This window comes from Somniosus microcephalus, chromosome 1 (assembly GCF_052327205.1).
Source record: "Somniosus microcephalus isolate GS21.2 chromosome 1, FLI_Smic_1.0, whole genome shotgun sequence".
Taxonomy (NCBI): Eukaryota; Metazoa; Chordata; class Chondrichthyes; order Squaliformes; family Somniosidae; genus Somniosus; species Somniosus microcephalus.
The window spans coordinates 71,509,313-71,532,046 of record NC_140987.1 but is presented as its reverse complement, the minus strand read 5'-3'; the positions used below and the strand labels follow the sequence as shown (position 1 = coordinate 71,532,046).

At 45.9% G+C, this 22,734-nt stretch overlaps 1 protein-coding gene across 1 annotated transcript in view; it reads right to left on the bottom strand.

Annotated features, from left to right (window-relative positions):
* Nucleotides 1-8,236: 8,236 nt before the first annotated feature.
* LOC147124159 (CXXC-type zinc finger protein 4-like) overlaps nucleotides 8,237-22,734 on the bottom strand; it is a 133,184-nt gene continuing 118,686 nt past the window's right edge. Inside the window, exon 3 of the mRNA XM_085983021.1 lies at nucleotides 8,237-10,463. Within this exon, the coding sequence (XP_085839147.1) occupies nucleotides 10,416-10,463 (48 nt within the window). The 3' untranslated portion in view covers nucleotides 8,237-10,415. The remainder of the gene's footprint in view (nucleotides 10,464-22,734) is intronic.

Genomic DNA, 22,734 nt, shown 5'->3' with positions numbered 1-22,734 from the left:
TCTGAAATTGTTGAACTCGATATTGAGTCCGGAAGGCTGCAAAGTGCCTAATCGGAAGATGAGGTGCTGTTCCTCAAGTTTACGTTGAGCTTCCGTGGAACAATGCAAGAGGCCAAGGACGGTGAGGTCCGAGTGGGAATGGAGCGGTGAATTAAAATGACAGGCGACCGGAAGCTCGGGGTCACCCTTACGGACTGAACGGAGGTGTTCCGCAGAGCGGTCACCCAATCTGCGTTTGGTCTCCCCAATGTAGAGGAGACCGCATCGTGAGCAGCGAATACAGTATACTAGGTTGCAAGAAGTACAAGTAAATCACTGTTTCACCTGGAAGGGGTGTTTGGGGCCCTGGACAGTGGGAAGGGGGTGTCGGTAGTGTCTTTTGGGTGGGAGCCTGGGGCCAGAGAGGCCCAGAATTTCCCAACAGGTTTTACTGAGCAAGGCGTCCTCAGCTGGCACTTGGCACAGATAACAACTAAGGCACAGATGACATCTTAGGACCCCTGACTTGCACGTCATAATGAGGTGCCTACCTGAGTTAGGTGGGCATCTTGGCCACTTAAAAAGAGAAGTGGCCAATTATAGCATGTGGGTGGGCACTAAGTTTTTGGGGACGATTGTAACTGCACAGTCGCTTTGTTCCCACCCATGTTGCCTTGAAATCATCCCTGTTATTACAGGCAGGAGAGCGACAGCTATGTCATGTTTAGTGCTAGAAGAACTGAGATTTCTGAAAGGTCTCAAGTCATCAGGTTAAATGAATTACTAATCAGACCAGTGACTTTGAAAAAAGCTACCCGGCAGTAAGAAAATCAGAACTTTAACAAAGAAACGTGTTCACATGGATGGGGTCCTTCAACAGTGTTAAGGGCCCAAACACCTATTTTAGGCGCCTAAAAAAAAGGGCCGTACAAATTTAGCAGTGTGACCAACTCCTGCGCAAATTGGGCGCAGGCCATCCCACTGCTTTGCGCCTGTTTTACACCGGAAGAAGGGCACAATGCATACCAATTTCTATTCCTTTGGCTTTTTATTTACCATAAGGCTACCTTTACTGGATGGTTATAGAAACATAACGCGAGATATAAAATTCCTCAAAAATAGGCATGAAAGTTTGTAAGTAGAAATGAACCGGGAAAGCTGAAAACACACAGCTATCCCAGCAACATCTGTACAGAAATGCAGAAGACTTTTGACCAAAGGTTTACACTTGGCATGTCTTGTGTCCTTACAGGTTTGTGATGTATTTCCATTATTTGCTCTCCTTTGTTACACTGTTGGGCAAATTTCAGGCCAGGGATCAAAACTAGTAATTAACTTGGCTCTCTTAACTCATCCCAAAAGTTAAAAAAATGCAGTGGCAAAACCCCTGAGACAATTTGGTTAAAGACTCGATTGTAGATTGCTGAAATAAGAATGAAATTGAACGTTTGATCAAAGGAAATTGGAAAAGGAAAGTGACCATCGGATGCACAGTATTGTTCAAATCTACAGGAGTAGATTCGGGGGAGGGGTGTGCATGTCTTACTCGCTCAACCTCTCTCCTTCTCTGTGTGTCTGCCCCTCTGTGTACCTGTCTGTCTGTCTCTCTCTCTCTTTTGTCTCTCTGTGTCTCCCTTTGTCTCGCTTTTTCTTCTGTCTCTCTCTGCCCCCCTCTCTGTGTCTGTTTTCTTCTGTCTGTCTCTGTCTTACTGTCAGTCTCTGTCTGCCCCTCTGTCTGTCTGTTTCTCTCTGCCTTTCTGTCTGTCGCTGTCTTTGGTCTCTGTCTGCCTGTCAGCCTCTGTCTGTTTATCTCTTTCTCCCTGGGTCTCTGCCTCTCTCTCTTTGGGCTGGATTTTCCGAGTGGAGGCGGGTTAGCGGCGGGACTGGTAGTTGCCGGGTTCTGATCCCGCTCCTGGCTCCAGCCAGTCTCCTGACACAATTTTCTGTTAATTGGGCTAGTTAAGCCTGCTGCGTGCGTTACCCACCCTGATCACAAGGTGTGGGTCTGCTGAGCTACTCTGCTGACGCGTTTGCAGCCGTTGTATTTAAGGGGGCCATTTCACAATTAGATCTCACATCGTTTCTGATGCTCCTGAGTGCTGGTGTTCTCCACGATGCCTGCAGAAAGACAAAAGGCAGCTCCCCGCTTCAACGAAGAATCTCTCCATGTTCTTGTGGGTCCAATACAGGAAAAAGTTCAATGATCTCCTGCGCTTTGGAAAAGTGAGTATAAAAGCACACTTACCTTAATTCTGTTGTGCCTGTTATCACATCCCCATCACTCTGCATTGCTAGCCCTACTCCTGCACATCCTAACTCACCCCAACATCCCTTGCACCATCACCCATCCCTCTCTCCCTATGTACAGAATCACTTCCCCATCTTACTATGCACCCCTTCATACCCACCCTCAAGGTTATGCAATGACAACAACTAACAACTCAAAAGGAGGGAACTTGGTAATGGGAACCCACTCCATCATAGTCTCCCTCTAAACATCTATCGTATCCATTCTTTACACTCATTCCATCACTCTCACTGAAACTCCACTTCTTTCCCTCATTGCAGGAAAAGAGAGCCCACAATAAGAGGGAGAGGGAGAGAACAGGAGGAAGACCACGATCATTCTCACAGCTCACCCACACTGAGGAATCCGCTCTCAACATTGCGGGATCAGTGGAACAGCTCAAAGTGGGGGACGGAGAAAGGGGCTCAGTAGAACAACCTGGTGACAGAATGCTTCTCCATCCATTTTATTTGGCTTTCATGAGTGACACCTATGGGATATGATATAAATAGAAATTGAATGCTCATCATGTGCATAATGGAATGTGTCTGCAATCTACATATCACATGTCTAACTCATATCTTTACTCTCCCACAGGAGCATCAAGAGCCCCCCTCTCTACTGTCCAGGAGGAAGAGCAGGAGGACTCCTCAGAGGATGCTGCATTCTCTGAGGGAGCAGCATCAGCAGAAATGAGTGCATCCAGAATCAGTGCAGAGACGCACACCTCAGTGGATCGTTTGCGAGATAGAGTAGTGTTGTCACCTGGTGTATCACAACTCATGAGTGAGCAAGATCAGGGTGGAGACAGGGACCTCGTCGGAGGCCGCAGGATGCTCCAAGCTCTGCTCAGCTGCATGCAGACGCTGAGCCTCAGGGGCCATCCAGAGAGAGGTGCCGGGGCTTCGGGAACAATTGCAGGAGGCTCTGACAGGGTTTGCAACCACGGTGACTGCGAGTGTGCAGAGTATGGAGGTGTCCATTTCAGACATGAGCAATGCCATGGCGCACGCAATGGCAAATGTTGGTACCACCATGGAAAGGATGGCAACCTCCATGGAGGACATAAATCGCCAGGCTCAAAACAACATGGTAACTCTTCTAAATCGATGGTCAGCTATGGAGGATAGATGGGCATCTATCATGGAGAGGAACCAAAGGTTCATGGATGTCCCCGTTATGAGGACTGTCAGTACAGAGACGGGTCTTCATGGCCCATGAGAGGGATGATGGTGGGAGGGGACATGCAAGTGGGGGCTCTTCTCCAAGCGTTCATACTTCCATCCCCTTGCCAACCCCTCGGTCAGAGCCCCAGATGACTCCCCGAGCAGTGATGGCCGAGTCTGCCCCTGTGCAGTTGCAGGAGGAGCAGACTTTGGCGGGGCCTTCACAGGCTCCAAAACCCAGAGGATGACCGCCAAAGGTTTCTAAGCAGGGAAGTGAGCAGGCTGCCTCTACATCTGCTGAAGCCACAGGGGTAGCCCCACATAAAAGCACACGTAATAGAAAACTGCCATATAAATAATCACAAGGGTACTCACTTGGTGTTCTGCTAGAAATCAATGTTAATTTTCTGTTCTTTTATTCTGTTGGAATAAATTAATGTTGTATGAATGTTTGACATCGTTTCCATATGTGTGCTCACAATTTGAGGTGGCACAGTGAAGGGTGAGGGCGCCTTTTATGTCCAGCAATGAAGGTGACAATGGATATAGAGTTAACACCATATACTTACAGCCTCAAGACAGAATCTGTCTCCCAAATCGTTAAATCAGCAACCTCTGAAATTTGAAAGTGAACAGATGTGAGAGTGCGGCTTTTAGACTACAGTTGCAGCTGTGAACTATCCAGCTTGTTGATCCCCCTCATCATACTTACCAGGCATGATCTCCGAACGTCGTGAAATTGTTGAAAATGTGGGAAAATAGGAAAAGGCTGTCAAAATAGCAGTTAACAAGCACTTAACAAGGAGTTAAGTGTCTTCAATCCCTCACCCACCGCTTGGTGTCGGGTTTGTTGTGAAATCGCAGACCTGACACTTTGGAAACTCAAACGGAAGCGGGATCGCGGCGGGTTTCTAACCCACCGTCAATCATTTTGAATTTAACAGCTGACGCGCCTCAGAGCCCCGCGAAAATCGCGGCCTCTCTCTGGTGCTCTCACTCTCTCCCCCTCTGTCTCTCTCTCTGCTTCTCTCACTCAGACTTTTTCTCCCCTTTTGTCTCTCTCGGACTTTCTCTTTCTCCCCCTCTGTGTGTGTGTCTCTCTCTCTCTGCCTTTCTCTCTCAAGCATCAACTGTGCTGAAACGTGCTTATGCATTTGATGCTGGAGAGGTCCAAAGCTAATCTTCATTCACTCCGTGACCTCGTCACACTGAACCCTGCTAAATTAAATCATTCCCAGGGGGTTTCACTGCGGTTTCGTGTCAAGAATCAATATGTATGAGGTTCGTGGTGTAGAATTACTAATGGGTCTCCGTACCCATTCCTCTTCGGTTAATGCCAACTCACTGCCAATCAAACAAGCAGGCTCCGTTCTGAAGGTAGTACACTGATAAACTCCCCTCCTATATAATGAATGCTCAGGTAGGGATAAGCTCACAGTAATTAAAACAAAAATGATGAAGCTCGGCGGAGCCAAGAATGTGTCAAGTTTGAGGCCTGACCTCAGCCAGAGTGGCAGTAGCAGCTGTACAGTTAGCCTCAGAGCCTGTGAGCGAGGAGTGAGGGTAAATTGGCCAGGGTTCCCACTCTTGATTGCTGTCCAGTGATTTCTGCTTGAAGTCTACATGTGAGGATATTGGGTGAGGATTGAGTGTGGCTGCGAGGCCCCCATGCTCAAATCGCCCATTAATGCTCACTGTCAAGACTCGTACCTAAATTATGGCCACTTGGAAAGATGACTGGAACCCCTTGGACTGTACCCAGGCTAAGGGGCCAATCCATCAGAACAGGAAAGTAGGTGAGCAACAAAGCTTTGAAATAAATATCAAAAAAATTCTGAATTGAAATAATATGTATAAATTAAGAAAAAATTGAATATTATCCGCATTAGATAGTATTGCTGCCCATCTGCTTTGGGTCCAAATCGTCATTTTACTGAATGGGCTGTAAATTCTCATTTAAAAAGAAAATACAAAAACAGTCATAAATAAAAAGGCCCTAGGCGCTTCACAGTTGCATAATCAGAAATAAATCGATGCTGAGCCAATTGAAGGACATATTAGGAGGGGTGACCAAAAGCTTGGTTAAAGAGATGGGTTCAAAGGAGCGTCTTAAAGGAGGAGAGAGAGGCGGAGAGGTTTAGGGAGGAATTCCAGTGCTTGGGGCCGAGTCGACTGGAGCCACAGTGGCCAATGGTGAAGCCAAGAGAAGTCAGATGCACAAGAGGTCAGAGTTGAAAGAACAGAGAGTCCGGGGTGAGGCAGGGGGCAGGGGGGTTGTGGGGCTGGAGGGGGGTTACAGAGATAGGGAGAGGCAAGGCCATGAAGGAATTTAAATACGGGGATGAGAATTTTAAATTGGAGTCATGGGGGATGGGAAGCCAATGTAGGTCAGTGATGGGTGAATGGGATTTGGTGCGAGTTTCGGTATGGGTAGCAGAGTTTTGGATGAGCTGAAGTTTATTGAGGGAGGAGGATGGGAGGTCGGCCAGAAGGGCATTGGAATAGTGACAAAGGCATAGATGAGGGTTTTAGCAGCAGATGGGCTGAGGAAGGGATGGAGGTGGAAGTAGGTGGTCTTTCTAATGGAGATGATATGAGTTGGAAGCTCAGCTCAGGGTTGCATAGGACATCGAGGTTGCAAACAATCTGGTTTAGCCTGGGACAGCGGCCAGAGAGGGGGAAGGGATCAGTGGCGAGATGCAGAGTTTGTGGCAGGGTCCAAAGATTATGTTCAGCCTTCCCGATGTTTACCTGGAGGAAACTACAACTCCTCCAAGACTGGATGTTGGATAAGCAGTCTGACAACACAGAGGCTGTGAAGGGATTGAGGAATGTGGAGGAGAGGTAGAGCTGGGAGCCATCAGCATACATGTGGAAGCTAACCCTATGTCTGCAAATATGATCAAGCATGTAGATGAAGATGAGGAGGGAACTACAGAGGTAAAGGTATAGGAAGATTTCTGCAGGTTCTCTGGCTACGATGGGATAGGTAAGAGTGGAACCAAGCGCAAGCTATCCCACTCAGCTGGACAACAGTGGAGAGGCATTGGAGGTAGATGGTGGGGTAAACCGTGTCAAAGGCTGCAGAGAGTTCGAGGAATAATAATGCTCCATGGTACCAGACACAGAAGATATTATTTACGACTTTGGTTCAGGCCATTTCGGTGCTGTGGCAGGGGTGAAAGCCTTATTGGAGAGATTCAAACTAGGAGTTGTGGGAAAGATGGATTTAGGACACGACAACACATTCAAGGACTTTGGAGAAGGAAGGAAGATTGGAGATTGGAGGTGTCTCGTGGGATGGATGGCAGTATCAGTTATGAAGGATTTTGAAAATATTTTCAACTGCAACAAAGCAAACATCAGGTAAATGTAAACTTTAAATTCTAGGTCATTCAACACATTAACATCATTCATTGCATCAACCCATTGAAGGATCTTTTGTTTCTTCCCCTCCCCTTCCTTTCTCTGATTGGAGAATCTGTTATTTCTTCTCTTCTATGAACATACGAGAAATGCCGGACAGGAAATGGCCTACTGGTCCATCCAGCCTGTCCCACACAGTTGTGATGACTTTACACAGACAATCCCCACTCCACCTGGAGCCATGTAACCTCCTGGAGAGGCAAAAAACAGCTTAAAAACCCAAACTAATTAGGCTGGGGAACTTCTGGAAAATTCCTCTCCGACCCCTTTAAGCAATCAAAACTAGTCCAGGAGACCATTCTGGCCCTGATTAACATTACCAGATACCTACCTCTTGTACGAGGTACCCCACTCTCGGTTGAAGGAAATCAGCGAATCAGCATTCATCGCACCAGCTGGCAACCTATGCAGTGGGTGTATGGTGCTCTAGATGTATGGTCTAGAGGGTTAAATTTCGCACATGTGCATAACTATGAATGGGCCGCGCGGCCCCTTAAAGGGGCCATGCACCCACATTTTTTTTAGGGGAAACATTGGTGTACAATGCTTTGGATATACGGTGCAGGGAGTTTACGGTGTAGTGTGTATACGATGCTGTGGACGTACAGTCCACAGGGTGTACGACGCGTTGGGTGAACGGTGCTGTGGGGGTACAGCACTATGGATGCATGATGCTGTGGGCCCCACACTCCTGCCAATCTGAGCAGTTAGGCTGCATTTTGTGGCACATTGAGTAACACAGAGCAAGAATCCCCACTTCCCCTTGACCTACCCCTACCATTTTTTCTGTCTCACCTTGAATTAAAATGATAATCCTCATAGACAAACCTCCACCCTCGTCCTATTCCCGCACTATCTACACATCCATACTCATTTTCCTTGTTCATCCACATTAAAAATGCACAAGTAGAACATTGATAACCTTGGCTCTTGCCTCTGAGTCAGAAGGTTGTAGGTATAAGCCCGACTCCAGAGACTTGAGCACATAATCGAGGCTGATACTTCAGTGCAGTACTGAGGGAGTGTTGCACTGTCTTTCGAATGAGAGGTTAAACCTCTCGGGTGGAGGTAAAAGATCCCACAGCAATATTCAAAGATGAGCTGGGGAGCTTTCCCTGGTGTCCTGCGCAATATTTATCCCTCAACCAATATCACTAAAACAGATTATCTGGTCATTTATCACATTGCTGTTTGTGGGACCTTACTGTGCGCAAATTGACTGCCGTATTTCCCTACATTACAACAGTGGCTACACTTCAGAAGTACTTCATTGGCTGTGAAAGGCTTTGGGAAGTCCTGAGTCGTAAAAAGTTCTATATAAATGCAAGTTCTTTCTTTTTTTTCTTGTTAGCATCAAGAATGAAAGAAAAGATTTAAATGGACGCAAGCTCCTGATTTAATCTTTTGAGCTGATCATAGTACCACATTTTATTTGGGTGCATGTTAAAACTACTCACAAAATCAGTTACAAAAATAGTTTTAGTTTGATAAAACGATACCACACAAACATTTTGACCCAGACTGAACTGGTCAGCGACAGGCTACTATTCCACATTTAGCAACGATTGATTTTAGCTACAAGGTCGTTAAAGAAAAAAAATCAAGAAAGTACGAACACAGCATGCAACTCAGGCTGCCAACGTGCATCCGCAGGCAGTTACTGCGAAGGTCCCCAGACGCTGAGACATAAAGAGACTGAAAAATAAAAACAGGAAATGCTAGAAATACAGAGGAGGCTCGTCAGTAACCCTGTAAAGAAAAAAGACAGGCTAACATTTCAGGATGTCGACCCTGCGTTGGCACTCATTTTAATTCAGATTTATAGCTTTATTTTGTTTTTTGACCAGTTAATGAGGAATACTGATCAGAACCTTCAACTGAATGAATGCACATTGTCATTTATTTTAACACAGCATTTTGATTTAAATCAAGCAGGTTGTACAAATAAAACTATGGGGGTGATTTTGACTTTGTGTGATAGTCTATCGCACAGTCAAAATGACCCCCTGTATAAGAAATGTCCCATGCAAATCAAGGTTGTTTTCTTTTGACTTTGGCGAATATTTTAATAGTTATTAAAAGTGAGGGATGTCATGGCTGGGCAACTGAACTATTGTCACCCAAAGGCACCAACAGGGAATCCCTGGGGAGCTATACCACAACCAGATGCAGCGTGAAGCTCCCTCGACTCCATCTCAACAAGGTGCCCAAACCCCCAAATCAGAAGAGCGTGCCCAACTAAATGAGTGGGAATTTTTTCTTTCCTACACCAACCACGCCAGTGAGATTCCAAACTTAGTGCCCAATTATGGGCAATTTTTCCCTTGGACTCACACTCAGCAGGAAGTGAGTGGGTTGAGACTGTTCAAACTCATTGCTTATAGGACCCTTACTGTTGATAAAGAGAAAGGGTTTTCATTCTATTCATGGAAGTTGGACTGGAGCCCCAGATTTCAGAGTTGAGAGGTCAGTGCGGTAACCCACTAAACCGCCCACGTCCCTTTGTACTTTAACAGTCTGGCAGGGAACTGAGTGATTAAACAAGCACAACAGATTTATCTTAAAGGAGTCTCAAGGAACATCCTGTCTTATGGAGGTAACATTTACACATTGAAAGTGGCCCAAGTAACTGGCGTGACACATTCTTCTCCTGTCACGAGCGCAAAGGAAAACGTTTTGCTGACATCAGCGACTGGGTGAAAATATACCTGAGTGCCTCATGAGGCCAGTCGCTAACTCCCCATTATGCCACAGCGCTCAAAATGGTGGATTCTGCAAAGGCCATTCGGCCTGCACTGTCACCAAAATGTATCTTTTGAAAAAAAGGGAAAAAGACCCTGTTAAATATATATGTCTCTGTGCTGACGGTATGTAACTAATGTAACTGACGGTTACGAGGGCAAGGGGATTTCTTCACAACCAGCGACCCTCTCCATCCCCCTGTGCCTCTTTCTATGCTCGACAGAATGGCCTTTATTATTCATGTGTTATTCAATCGGTTCACTGATTTTGAAAACCAAATGGCATTACAGCAGCCCTGTTGGCTTCTTCGGTCAGTTGGTATAAAGAAGCAGCTGATAAAAGGTTGGGTAAGCAGGAGCTGGGAGCATGCTAAGAAATACAAACGTGTTGCTAAACCCAGAGAAAAAAGATTTGACTCTTAGCAAAACCGTTATATCCTTCACTACCCTACAAATCATGCTCATCATCTATACAATTGCACTGTAGGTTATTGCTTAATCCCCATCTTTTAGAACAAGTTTTTTTTATAAACAATAGCACTGGCCACAAATGCTTAATACAGTATAATGATTGTCCAGTTCTCCCCATCACACAATACAAGCTGCATTTTCGTACAATTCACCCCTACTGATACCAGCACGTAGTTTTGACATAAAACCAAAGATGCTCAAAAAAATACAACAATCCACTACGATAACAAAAAGGAACCGTTGGCATAGAACTTGCGCCTTGCGTCAGGAACACATGCAGAACACATTCTCCGCTCGTGAGGCAAATCACGTTTCGTGAGGTCGCGAGGAACTCCACAATTACTCTCAGAAGAACCATCTGAAAGCTTCCCCTCCACCAGGAACGATTACCCTCTGCAAAATGAAAAGGAAGGAAAAGTTAGATTAATAACTAAAAATAGAAAAAAAACCTGCCAATACTGGAATTGTTGTTTTCGTATCTTCATACACATCCCTTGGTGAATGGTGGGAGATAGTGGAAGGATTCACAGGCTGATAGGCTGCGACGTGAACTCGCCTTCCATGGCTGTAACCATTTTATACCAGCCGATAGGATGGTTAGTCGTATACAGCAGGATGGTTTTATGGGCTCCCACAACCCATTAGATGAGCAGGGGGTGGGGGGATTACCCACGTGCACCATATGCAGGTATCTCACTACGTATCAACCCTGAATTCAGAGCCAGCCTCCACTCGCCGGAACTGTGTGGAGCATGGTTTGAACCCTGCACCTTCTGACTCAGAGGCAGGAATGCTACCACTAAGCCAGACGCTCACTTTGAATGCTGAAGTCTGAAGTAAAAAGTAGAAAATGCTGGTCAGTCAGTGCCTGTAAAGACAGGTTAATGTTTTGAGTGAATTCTGATGGAGTATACACAGACAACGGGGTACAGTCACCTACTCGGTTATGGCAGAGGAAAAGCAACCCAGAGATTAGAAGTTCAAATCCCAACAAGGCAAATTTTTAAATTAAGTTCAACACATCTGGGCTAGCGCCAGAAAATGACCATGAAAGCTGCTGGAGTTTTGTAAAAAGGCTCACTCGTGCCCTTTAGGAAAGGGAACCTGCCAGCCCTACCCAGTCTGGCCTACATGTGACCCCAATCCCACATAATGTGGTTAATTCTTAATGCCCTCAAGACATGGGACTTATGTTGCATTGAAAACTCTTCGGGGGTCATTTTGATTTTATCACCCAGCAAAAAGAAAATTGGGTGAGGCCCATGCACTGAATTTAATATATAATAGAATGATTGACCTAACCTCAAGAATTGCCCAATTCATTACTTAATGTGGGATTTGCTGCTTTGTGTTCCTTTTCTATGGTTCATAGAATTGCATAGAATATACAACACAGAAACAGGCCAACCAGTCCATGCCAGCGTTTATGCTCCACTCGAGCCTCCACCCATCCTTTCTAATCTAACTCTATCAGCATAACGCTCTATTACTTTCTCCCTCATATGCTTATCTAGCCGCCCCTTAAATGCATCTATACTATTCACCTCAACAACTTCCTGTGGTAGCGAGTGCAACAGTCTCACCACTGATAGGGAATGGTAGCATAGAGGTAATGTCATCTGGGCTACTAATCCATGCGACTTGGACTAATGATCCATGAGACGCAAGTTCAAATCCGAACTCGGCAGCTGGGGAATTTAAATTCAGTTAATTAAATAAATCTGGAATAAAAAGCTAGCATCAGTAATGGTAACTATGAAACTATCGGATTGTCGTAAAAACCCATCTGGTTCACTACTGTCCTTTAGGGAAGGAAATCTGCTGTCCTTACCTGGTCTGGCCTATATGTGACTCCAGACCCACAGCAATGTGGTTGACTCTTAACTGCCTTCTGAAATGGCCTAGCAAGTCACTCAGTTGTAACTAACCACTACGAAACACAATAATAAGAATGAAACCGGACAGACCACCCAGCATTGGCCTCGGCACCGGCTATGGACATGTCATATTGCTGATCCTTCATCATTGCTGGGTCAAAATCCTGGAATTTCCTACCTAACAGCACTGTGGGAATACCATCACCACGGACTGCAGTGGTTCAAGAGCTAGCTCACCACCACCTTCTCAAGGGCAACTAGGGATGGGCAATAAATGCTGGTCTTGCCAGAGATCCCATAAACTAATTAAAAAAAAACTCTTTGGGTAAAGAAGTTTCTTCTGAATTCCCTATTTGATTTCTTGGTGACTATCTCATATTAATGGCCTCTAGTTTTGCTCTTCCCCACAAGTGCAAACACTCTCTCTGTGTCTACTCTATCAAAACCTTTCATAATGTTAAAGAATTCTATTAGGTCACCCCTCAGCCTTCTCCTTTCAAGAGAAGAGAGACCCAGCCTGTTCATCCTTTCCTGATAGGTATACCCTCGCATTCTGGTATCATCCTTGTAAATCTTCTCTGCACCCTCTCCAGTGCCTCTATATCCTTTTTATAATATGGCGACTAGAACAGTACAGAGTACTCCAAGTGTGGTCTAACCAAGGTTTGATACAAGTTTAGCATAACTTCTCTGCTTTTCAATTCTATCCCCATAGAAATAAAATCGAGTGCTTGGAGTGCTTGCTTTTTTTATGGCCTTTGTGGTTCCTGCTCTGGAGTTTGGGTTTGCTCTCATTTTACAATGCCTTTTGGGTTCAGTAGTGGATGTGCACTGCTTCCTTCACTGACAATTAATCGGGAGTCATTTTGATTTTTATCACTTGGCGAAAAGAAAATTGGGTGAGGTGTAAAACGAGCTGCCGATTCGCTATCACTCATTTTTCATCCGGTAATAAAAGTTAAAATTACCCCATCATAATTACCTGTAGTGCCTGTTACTCCAATGTTAATGGTGTCATACTGTGTGACACACAATAGCTGCTATTTTATAGTGAAAGTATATTACCCTGAGATTGTGCAATCTAGCCACTGGGTTCCCCTTAATTTTATTTCACTCACCATTTTTCTTAGTAAATGAAATTTCTAATATGTAACATATGGGTTTCAACAAAAAAACAAAAAAATCTAATAATACATATTTCACAACATCATTAAACTTTTCTATTAAATGTTTTTTGTGTTTTTTAATGCCTTCATTAAAGTTTTTACTTGAAGGCTTAAGCCTCTTCCAAAAGCCTGGGCTTGGGGTTGAAATCTTTGCGAAGGGCTGCGACTGGATTTGGATTGTGGCGTCTGAGCATGTGCAGGATGCACTGGTACCCTTCCATCAGCTATAATGATGCAATACTTTTCTTCTTTCTCCCCAGGAGGGGGGGAAGGGGGAGAGAGGGAAGGCGGAAAGGAAGGGGGGAGGGGGAGGGGGAAATGGGAGGGGAAGAGGAGGGGAAAATGGGAGGGGGAGGGGGAAAATGGGAGGGGGAGGGGGAAAATGGGAGGGGGAGGGGGAAAATGGGAGGGGGAGGGGAGGGGGAGGGAAAAATGGGAGGGGAGGGGAGGGGGAGGGGGTAAAATGGGAGGGGAAGGGGGGAAATGGAAGGGAAGGGGAAAATAGGAGGGGAGGGAAAAATGGGACGGGACAGGAAGGGGAGCGGGAAAATGTGAAGGGGAAAAGGGGAGGGGGAGGGGAGGGAAAAGAGATGGAGAAATAGGAGGGATAGGGGAGAAATGGGAGGGGAAGGGGTGTAAATGGGTGGGAAGTGGGGAATTGGGAGGGGAAGGGGAGGAAAAATGGAGGAGAAGGGGAGGGAAAATGGGAGGGGAAGGGGAGGGGAAAATGGGAGGGGAAGGGGGAGGCAAAAATGGGAGGGGAAGGGGGAGGGAAAAATGGGAGGGGAAGGGGAGGGAAAAATGGGAGGGGGGAGGGGGAGGGAAAAATGGGAGGGGGGAGGGGGAGGGAAAAATGGGAGGGGGAGGGGGAGGGAAACATGGGAGGGGGAGGGGGAGGGAAAAATGGGAGGGGGAAAATGGGAGGGGAGGGGAGGAGAAGGATTGGAGAAAATGGGAGGAGTCAGAAAAATGGGAGGGGAAGGGGGAGGGAAAAATGGAAGGGGGAGGGAAAATGAGAGAAGGGGAGGGAAAAATGGGAGGGGAAGGAGAGGCAGAAAATGGGAGGGGGAAGGAGAAGGGAAAATGGGAGGGGGAGGGGAAAATGGGAGGGGGAGGGAAGGACAAAATGGGAGGGGGAGGGGAGGGAAAAATGGGAGGGGGAGGGGAGGGAAAAATGGGAGGGGGAGGGGAGGGAAAAATGGGAGGGGGAGGGGAGGGAAAAATGGGAGGGGGAGGGGAGGAGAAGGATTGGAGAAAATGGGAGGGGAGGGATTGGGGAAAATGGGAGGGAGGGAAAATGGGAGGAAAAATAGGAGGGGAGGGAAAAAGGGAGAGGGGATGGGAATAGGGAAAATTAGGGGATAGGTAGAGAGGAGAGGGAAGGGAAGAAGGAAGGGGAGAGGGAAGGGGAGGGAAAAGGGAGAGGGTAGGGAAGTGGAGGGTAGAGGAGAGGGGAGAGGAAAGGGGGGAGAGGAAAAGTAAGGGAAGGGGAGAGGGGAGGTGAGGGGGAAAGGGGAGAGCGTGAGAGAGGAGTGCAGAAGGCGAGGGATAGGGAACTGGAGAGGGGAGAGGGGTAAAGGGAAGGGGAGAAGAGGAGAGGGAGAGGTGAAGGAGGAGGAAAGGGGAGGGGGTAGAAAAGTGATGGGGAACAGGGGAGAGAGGAGGTGTAAGGGAAGGGGGAGAGTGTGGAAGGGAAAATGGGCACGTCACAGGAAAGTGGAGTAAAAGGGAAGGGGGAAGACAAAGGGAGGATAAAAAAGGGAGGGGGAAAGGTAAAATGGGAGCAGGAGGGGAAGGGAGGGGGTAGGAAAGGGAGGAGGTGGTAAGGGAAGGGAGTGGAGGAGGAAGGGGGAGTGGAGGTGGTAGGGGAAGGGTAGGAGAGTGGGAGGGGTAGGGGTGTGGAAAATGGGAGGGGCACGGGAAAATGGAGGGGGCGGGAGGGGTAGAAGAGATGGGAGTGGTTGAGGAGGAAAGGGTTGAAGAGGATGAGGGTATAAGGGAAAGCAGAAGTGTAAGGGAAGGAGGAGGGGGTAAGAGGAAGGGAAAAACAAGAGGGCCACAGGAAAGTGGAGGAGATGGAGGGAAAAAGGGGAAGGGGAGGGAAAAAGGGGTGGAAGAAGGGAAGAGGAAATGGTTGAAAGAGAGAGGGAACCTCTAAGAGTAGGGCCTACCCACACCAACCTTTCCTAGGAGCGAGTGGTTGTGGGGGAAGATCGGATGGAAGGCTTTAGGTGAGGCAACGGGGTTGAGTGGGTCATTCAAAGAGGAAGAGGTACAGGTGGTAATGGCAGTGAGAGGGTGGTTGGAAGGGGAATGGATAGTGGGAAGGTGATTGGGTAGGGGACGTGATGGAACGAGGGTAGAGGGAGACATGAATGATTGGGGGAGGGGGTAGGAAGGGAGCTGCCGAGAGCTACATTTTCCCCCCACTCCGAATGCAGCCTGCAGCCGTTGGTAGCTCCGGTTCCTGCCACACCACCTCCTGCCCAAAAGAAAAGAAGCAGCAAAAAGGAACAGAAAAAGCAGCAAAACAAGCTAAGGGGAGGGAAACAGCACAGGAGAGGGAGAGAGAAAAAAGCCTGAGGGAGACAGAGAGTTATCCAAAAAGTCATCAGAGAGAGGCAACAGAATGACCATAATCTCCAACCTACTCTGTGCAATCTTAAAGGAGAGTGACTAGTGTAAAATAATTATGAATTATGGGACTGAGGATAAGCAGCTTAGTAAAGCTGATGAGGAAATAAACAGGATTAGCGGCGAGTTAGACAAACTGTGAACACACGGGTGAGTTCCTAGGTAATTAGAGAATAATTGAATCCAAAGCGGGTAGGTATGAATAAGCCACGATCAATGGAACAGCCTAAAATTAACCCGGTTTCTCGAGGATGATGTACACGGAGGGCTGAGCCAGCAGGGATTTTCCCCAAGTGATTATTTTCAGATTTCAATCTTTTTAATACTGTTTTGATGTACCAAACCCATCATAGTAATTCCTGAATTGAACTGGCCAGCATCAAGCAAAAGACAGAATGTGCCACATATTTGCTCCATAATCTCATGCTCCATTTGATCAGTGTTGTCATCCCAACCAACGTGGCCTCAAATAAGTCAGGTCAGCAAGGAAACTGGCGATAGGTACCTGTTTAATGTGTAATAAGGGCTATAGTCTACAAACTAGTAAAAAGCAGAACATGTGCAATTCATCATTATATAAAAACGTTTCATGGAAACACCTCTTCAGGCCCATTCTTAAACTCAGTTTACCCCATTGTCATCTGCCTTGTTCTAAGACAAGTTTATAAAATTTCCATTTATATGTGATCATGTAAGGAATATTGATATTGTAAGGTTTATCGATACAGTCCCATGAGTATAGATTACTGTAGGGAGCATCTGTATCACAAGTTATATACTGTCCTATAAGGTGTATTGGTACCGTATGGAGTATCAGTGCAGTCCTATAAGGAGTATCGGTGGTGTAAGGAATATCAGTACAGTCCTGTAAAGATTATAGGTACTGTAAGGAGTATTAGTACAGTCCTATAAATAATAGTGGTACTGTATGTAGTCTGACGAAGGATTTGACCCAAAACGTTCACTCTGTTTCTCTCTCCTCGATGCTGCCTGACCTGCTGAGTGTTTCCAGCATTTTCTGTTATTTCAGTCCTATAAACAGTTTTGGTACTGTGCGTAGTCTCAGGACAGTCCTGTAAAGAGTACTGGTACCATAACATAAGGAGTATGGCACGATACTGAGTATTGGTACTGTATTGAGTATTGTATTTAAGGAGTATTGATGCTGTCCTATAAGGAACATTGGTTGGAGAATCAGTGATGGGGGATCATCAATTTAAAATGTCTTAAGTAAGTAAAGACAGAAGTTAGGAGAAATGTCTTTACCCAGTGCATTCTTGGAGCATGGAATGCTTTGCCACGTGGATGGTTGAGGCAGAGACCATTGCCTTTTTTAAGTGAAAATTTGACTAAATATTTGAAGCAGAGGATGATACAGGGCTATGGGCAGTGTACAGGGTAGTTGGCTTCGTTTTGGATTGCTCCAGCAAAAAGCCAGCACAGACACAATGGGCTGAATGGCCTTTTTGTGCTGTAAACTTCTATGGTACTGTACTGCCCTATAAAGAGTATTGGCACAATAATGTAAGGAGCATCAGTACTGTAAGGAGTAGAAAAGTAGTGTAAAGAGTATTGTGCTGTCCTGTAAGGAGTATTGGCACTACAATATTAGTACTGCAAGGAGTGTTGCTATCATTTTCTAAGGAGTATTAGCACTGTAAGGAGTATTTGTACTGTTCTATAAGGGCTATGGGTAGTGTCCAAGAGTATTGATACTGTCCCCCAAGGAATATTATACTGTACATCAACGCTTTCAGTTGCAAAGTTCAATGCTGCTAAATATACACTGATGAAATAACACAAATTGCTTTGGGATAATTGTTGCATCTTTGCTGAAGTTCTCAACACTGTCAGGTTCAAATCATCACAATAAATGGACAGGGAAAATAGAAGGATCTTAAAGCTAATGGGCCATAATTTGCTGTGGCAGGGTATCTAAAAGCATCTGCCGTTAGTTAGACTTGCTCTTGCATGTTCAGGTTTTTTAATTTTTGTGTGAAAATTTGCTGAAAGTGTGAGCTGATAACATCGCAGCGAGGGAAACAGGGCATCTGGGACCTGAGTGAACAGGGAAAGCAACTGTGTAACTCCTTAACCAATCAGATTAAGGGATTCTGAAATGGCCAGTACAAGGACTGAAAAGGAAGTGTAAGTTAGGGCAGGTAAATTCAATATCAATCAGGTACAGTAAGAGAAATAAAGAGAAGCAATGAAAGATTGGATTAAGAGAGAGAAAAAAGAGAAAGGAAAAGTAAACATTTTTTAAATTTTACTTTAAAAAAATCTCCCAACAACAATTAAAACCTGAAGGAATGAGACACCACATTAGTAATGGTTAATTTTCAGTGCCAGAGAGGTTGACTGGCAGTAATTAACACTTAGCACATCATTAAAAGGGTACTTAGACTGAAATGGACAAGGCTTAACTGTCTGTGGAGAGTTCAGTTCGTGTCTACTGCGCAAACACAGCAACTTCACGGCGTTGAATGCATTTCAATGGTGAGGCAGTCAGCAAGATGCCGTTTTCGTGAAGCTAATGGTGAAGCGGGGCAACTCGAACAGCAACTTTTGGAGTTTTGAGTTTAACAGTGCATCTATCCCTCGCCTGAAGTTGCCGTACCATTTATGCAAAAGAAGGCGCGTGCCATTAGCCTCACTGTTATTTTAACAGCCCATTAACTCTTTGGGTATTCAATGTCCTTCAAGTAGTTGCCTTACAGACAGTGATCACTGCCTCTGCAGTAACATTAGCACTTACTATGGATGGTTATTGTTGTAAGAAACATTGGGGGAGAAATTTGGTGGGCTGCGCCACCAGTTAGCGCCTAAAGAGGGCACTCAGTGGCTTTAGCGCCGCTGGCCACGCCTCCCACGATATTTAGCTGGGGCGCTAATGGCAGCGTTAGCCTGTTGCGCTGCGCCGCCACCGATGATGTCATCGGTGTGCGCAGCGCCCCCCACCGCGATATTTGGCAGTGACCGCCTCTGTAGCGCCGCTCGCTAATCGCGCCCGGTTCACGGGGCCTACCTGTGGCGGCAGTGGTGCAAATTAAGGTGGAGGTGCGGGGCGGCCATTTTTTTCGGCGGCCTCCTGCCAGCACCTCCGTCCCTGGCCTCCTGTTCTCCCCCCGCGGCATTGCCGGCTGTTTTCCGAGAGCCCGGCACTTCTCCTCGGTGCCGGGCTCTTTTGCCGGCACTCGCGATCACTCATCGCGCTGGTGCAGGCCCCTCCCCCTTAAGAATGGGAGGAAGGCCTGCAGTACCGCAGCGCGCCGTGCCGCAGCGTGTGGCGCTGTGGCACGTTGCGCTGCGATATTCAGTTTCAGCGCCCTAAGAGGGACGCAGAGCGCCTCGAGCCTCACCCCGTGTCCCTCTTGGGGCGCTCAAGCTGAATTTCCGGCGATCGCTGCTGCTCCGATCGCAGCGCAAAATCTGGCGCCCAGGCGAGCTTGGCGCCCCGTTTGAGGCTCCACCCAATTTCTCCCCCATTGACTTTTCCACTACCAAATTAAGTACAGCCGTAGCAGATTACTGCAGAAGGACTAAACATAAGAAACGTAAGAAGCAGGAGTAGGCCATTCAGCCTTCTGAGCATGTTCCACCATTCAATAAGTTCATGGCTGATCTTCTACCTCAACTCCACCTTCGTGCACTATCATACCCCTTGATTCCCTTAGTATCCTAAAATATATCGATCTCTGTCAGGAATATATGCTCTGACAAAAGCAGCACGGTAGCCAATTATTAGGGGGAAACCTAACTAAACCAAGCTGACTTTTTCTGCCTTAGGTACTGGCATGCTGCATATGCATTCTAACACAAACTGAACTAAGTTTAACCATCACATGGTCCACTCTCCTTTAGTGACATTACTGAGTAGCATCAAGCAGCAGGCAGGATGAGAGCAGTTAGAGGAAGGAGACAGAACCTTGGAGAATAAAGAATTAGGCCTAGAAATCGGACCTTTTAGCACCGGCCGTTACTGAAGAAAAAAATGGCAGCTGCCTCACTTCCACGCACTTCCGGTGCGGAACGCGGAGGCCGCCATATTGGGCAGGTTGGCAGCGCTGCCATTGCCTGCACTTGCCTCAAATATTTTAATGATCAGGAGTGTGATGTCAAACAGCATGCAACACCAAATTGACGCACACTCAGTGATTTTGGATGTCGCCGCTCCTCTTACCACCCTCTACAAAGCATGCCCGTGCATGCAATCGTTGCCAGCGCGAAGAGCCGGGAGAAAACAACAGAGATCCCCGCCAAAATCTTCAATAACTCTGCAGAGTATGTCCAGTCCAGTGAGATGGCTCATGGTGATGGCTGCAGAAAGACATCAGCAGATTGAATGCCTGTCCTGTTCACGTTAGATGCCAGCACTCAAACGGGGAAGCTCAGTGAGTTCTGGCACAATGTGTACAGAACAGCACCTGGTTACAAATAGTCTGGGGGACTTGTACTGCATCGAAAGGCCTGATCCATTACTGTTGGTCAGCTGTGTAACGCAAGACGAACACTTGTACACCAGATTTTCAAATCTTACTAATAAGCGCTTGCAGTTGTGCCAGTAAACTGGAAATGAAATGATATTTGGGCTTTGTAAATGTTTACTGTTATTGTTACAAACATCCGTATTGAATATGCATCCTGTTCCTCTGATGTGTGCTTGTTACTTTTTCAATGAAAGAAGACCTAACGACTTTTTCCTGTTTCTGAAGGAATTTGTACATCTGCATTTACTCGCATCGATATTCATGGGTTCAGGGTATCCAGTAAACTTTTCATATCTCTTGGTCTATTCAGGGAGGAATCATGGAGCACCTGTGCCGGCTCTGACAGCCAGTATTGCAAACAAATCTCCCAATTCCAGTACACCATTGCCCTTTCAAAATACTTATCCAGGTACTTTCTAGAGAGAAAGACTTACAGTGAAAAGCCTCTGTAATAACAAAGCTTATTCTCTGTGTATGTGTATTAAAAGAATAGGTTGTTTTTATTTGTATTCTAGTGAGTAGTATTTGGAAATATTGGTTGCATTCTTTAAAATATGAAAGATTAGTCTATTTTTTGCTTTTATTTATCTTGCATAACCTCTTTGTCAACCGAGAAACATAACTGGAAACATTGCACTTCACTCTTTAATAAATCGTGAATCTACAATGTTTTTACCTCAACAAGGAAATGCTCACTGATGTGCCAACAATCCTCTGCATAAAGACATTTTTCCTAATCTTTCTCCTCACTCTGAAAATTGATGATCCTCGTCACTGACTCCCCAACCAGAGGAAATAGTCTTTTCCTGTTCACCTTATTCAAACACTTCATAGTTTTAAAAACCTCTATTAAATCACCTCAGCCTTCTCTAGTGCAGTGGTAAACGTCCCAGTATCTCAATTCTCTCCTCAGAAATATCATCCTGGTGAATCTATGCTGTACCCTCTCTATGGCTTTAATGTCCTTTCTATAATTGCTATAACTGCACCCTCTTAACTGTGGCCTAACCAATGTTTTGTACAAATTTATCATTATTTCTTTAATGACGACGATAGCAAAATACTGCGGATGCTGGAAATCCGAAATAACAACGGAAAATGCTGGAAAAACTCAGCAGGTCAGGCAACATCCGTGGAGAGAAATTTGAGTTGACGTTTCGGGTCGAAACCCTTCTTCAAAAAGTGTATACTCCAATTCCCTGTTTTTTATTATTTCTTTAATCTTGTATTCCATGTCCCTGTTTATAAACCCAAAATGCTGTTGGCCTTTTTTACTACCTACACTTGCACTTCAGGGAATTCTATATTCCTCTGTTGATCCACATCCTTCAGTGTCTTTCCATTGACTGTATACTCCAATTCCCTATTTTTTCTTGCCTTATACATATCCATATTACATTATGTGTCCATCTATCGGCTCATTCCACTAAACCATCTATGTCCCCCTGAAATAAAAAGAGAAAATGCTGGTTCAGTTTATATATGACTGATACTTCCTTTCTGCATCTGTGTGGTAGGATATTCAAAATCCAGGTATTCCCGTTAGCTCTTTTCCGGGATATAAAATAAGAGCTGTTCGGTGTATGTCAGAGTCCGTTTGAAAGTCCATTTGAAAGGAATTGATCAGTTTGAAACTCCTAAGAATGCATTTCCCAGAAGCAGTGCAGATTAATTAGGCTCCAACAGTGGTAAGAAATTTAAGAAAAAGAATTACCATGGCAGGAATTTTCTGTACCTGGGTGGGTCGGGTGAGTGCGGTCGGCATAGCGGGTCGCGACCACGTTCCTCATTCCATTTCGCTTCTGAGATTGACGTTCCCTTAATGGCGCCTATTACCCGGCCCTATTAAATGGTGCGGGTCAATGGAAAGACACTGAAGGATGTGGATCAACAGAGGAATATATAATTCCCTGACGTGCAAGTGTACGTAGTAAAAAAGGCCAACAGCCGGGATATTTAAAGGAACCATGGCCACATTGCATTTGAAGGTTCATCTAGGATTGTGCAGGCACTGTTTAGGAGCACTGGAGTGTTGCAAAGACTTGGAAACATGACGGCACAGGGCTGCACCCAGGTTGTCAGATGACTCCCTCCATATGCTTGTGGAGGGAGTCAGAATACATAGGGAGGTCCTCTTCCCTTTGGATGGGCGGAAGAGACCTCCCTAGCAGACCAAATGAGCCTGGTTGGTGATTGCAGAGGAGGTGAACAGCAGGGATGTTGTCAGGAGCATCTGGGTGCAGTGCTGGAAACATTTCAATGATCTCATTAGACCAAGAAAGTTGAGTGCAAAGCCACATTCAACTTTTTCCTGCTGTGCCTCTCATCACATCCCCATCACTCTGCCTTCCCAAGCCTGCTCCTGCACATGCTTACTCACACCAACATACCTTGCATCTCCATCCATCCCTCTCTACCTACATACTCACATCCCCATCTAACTAGCCACTCCTCACACTCACCCTCATCCTAATACAATCATACTAACTAACAACAC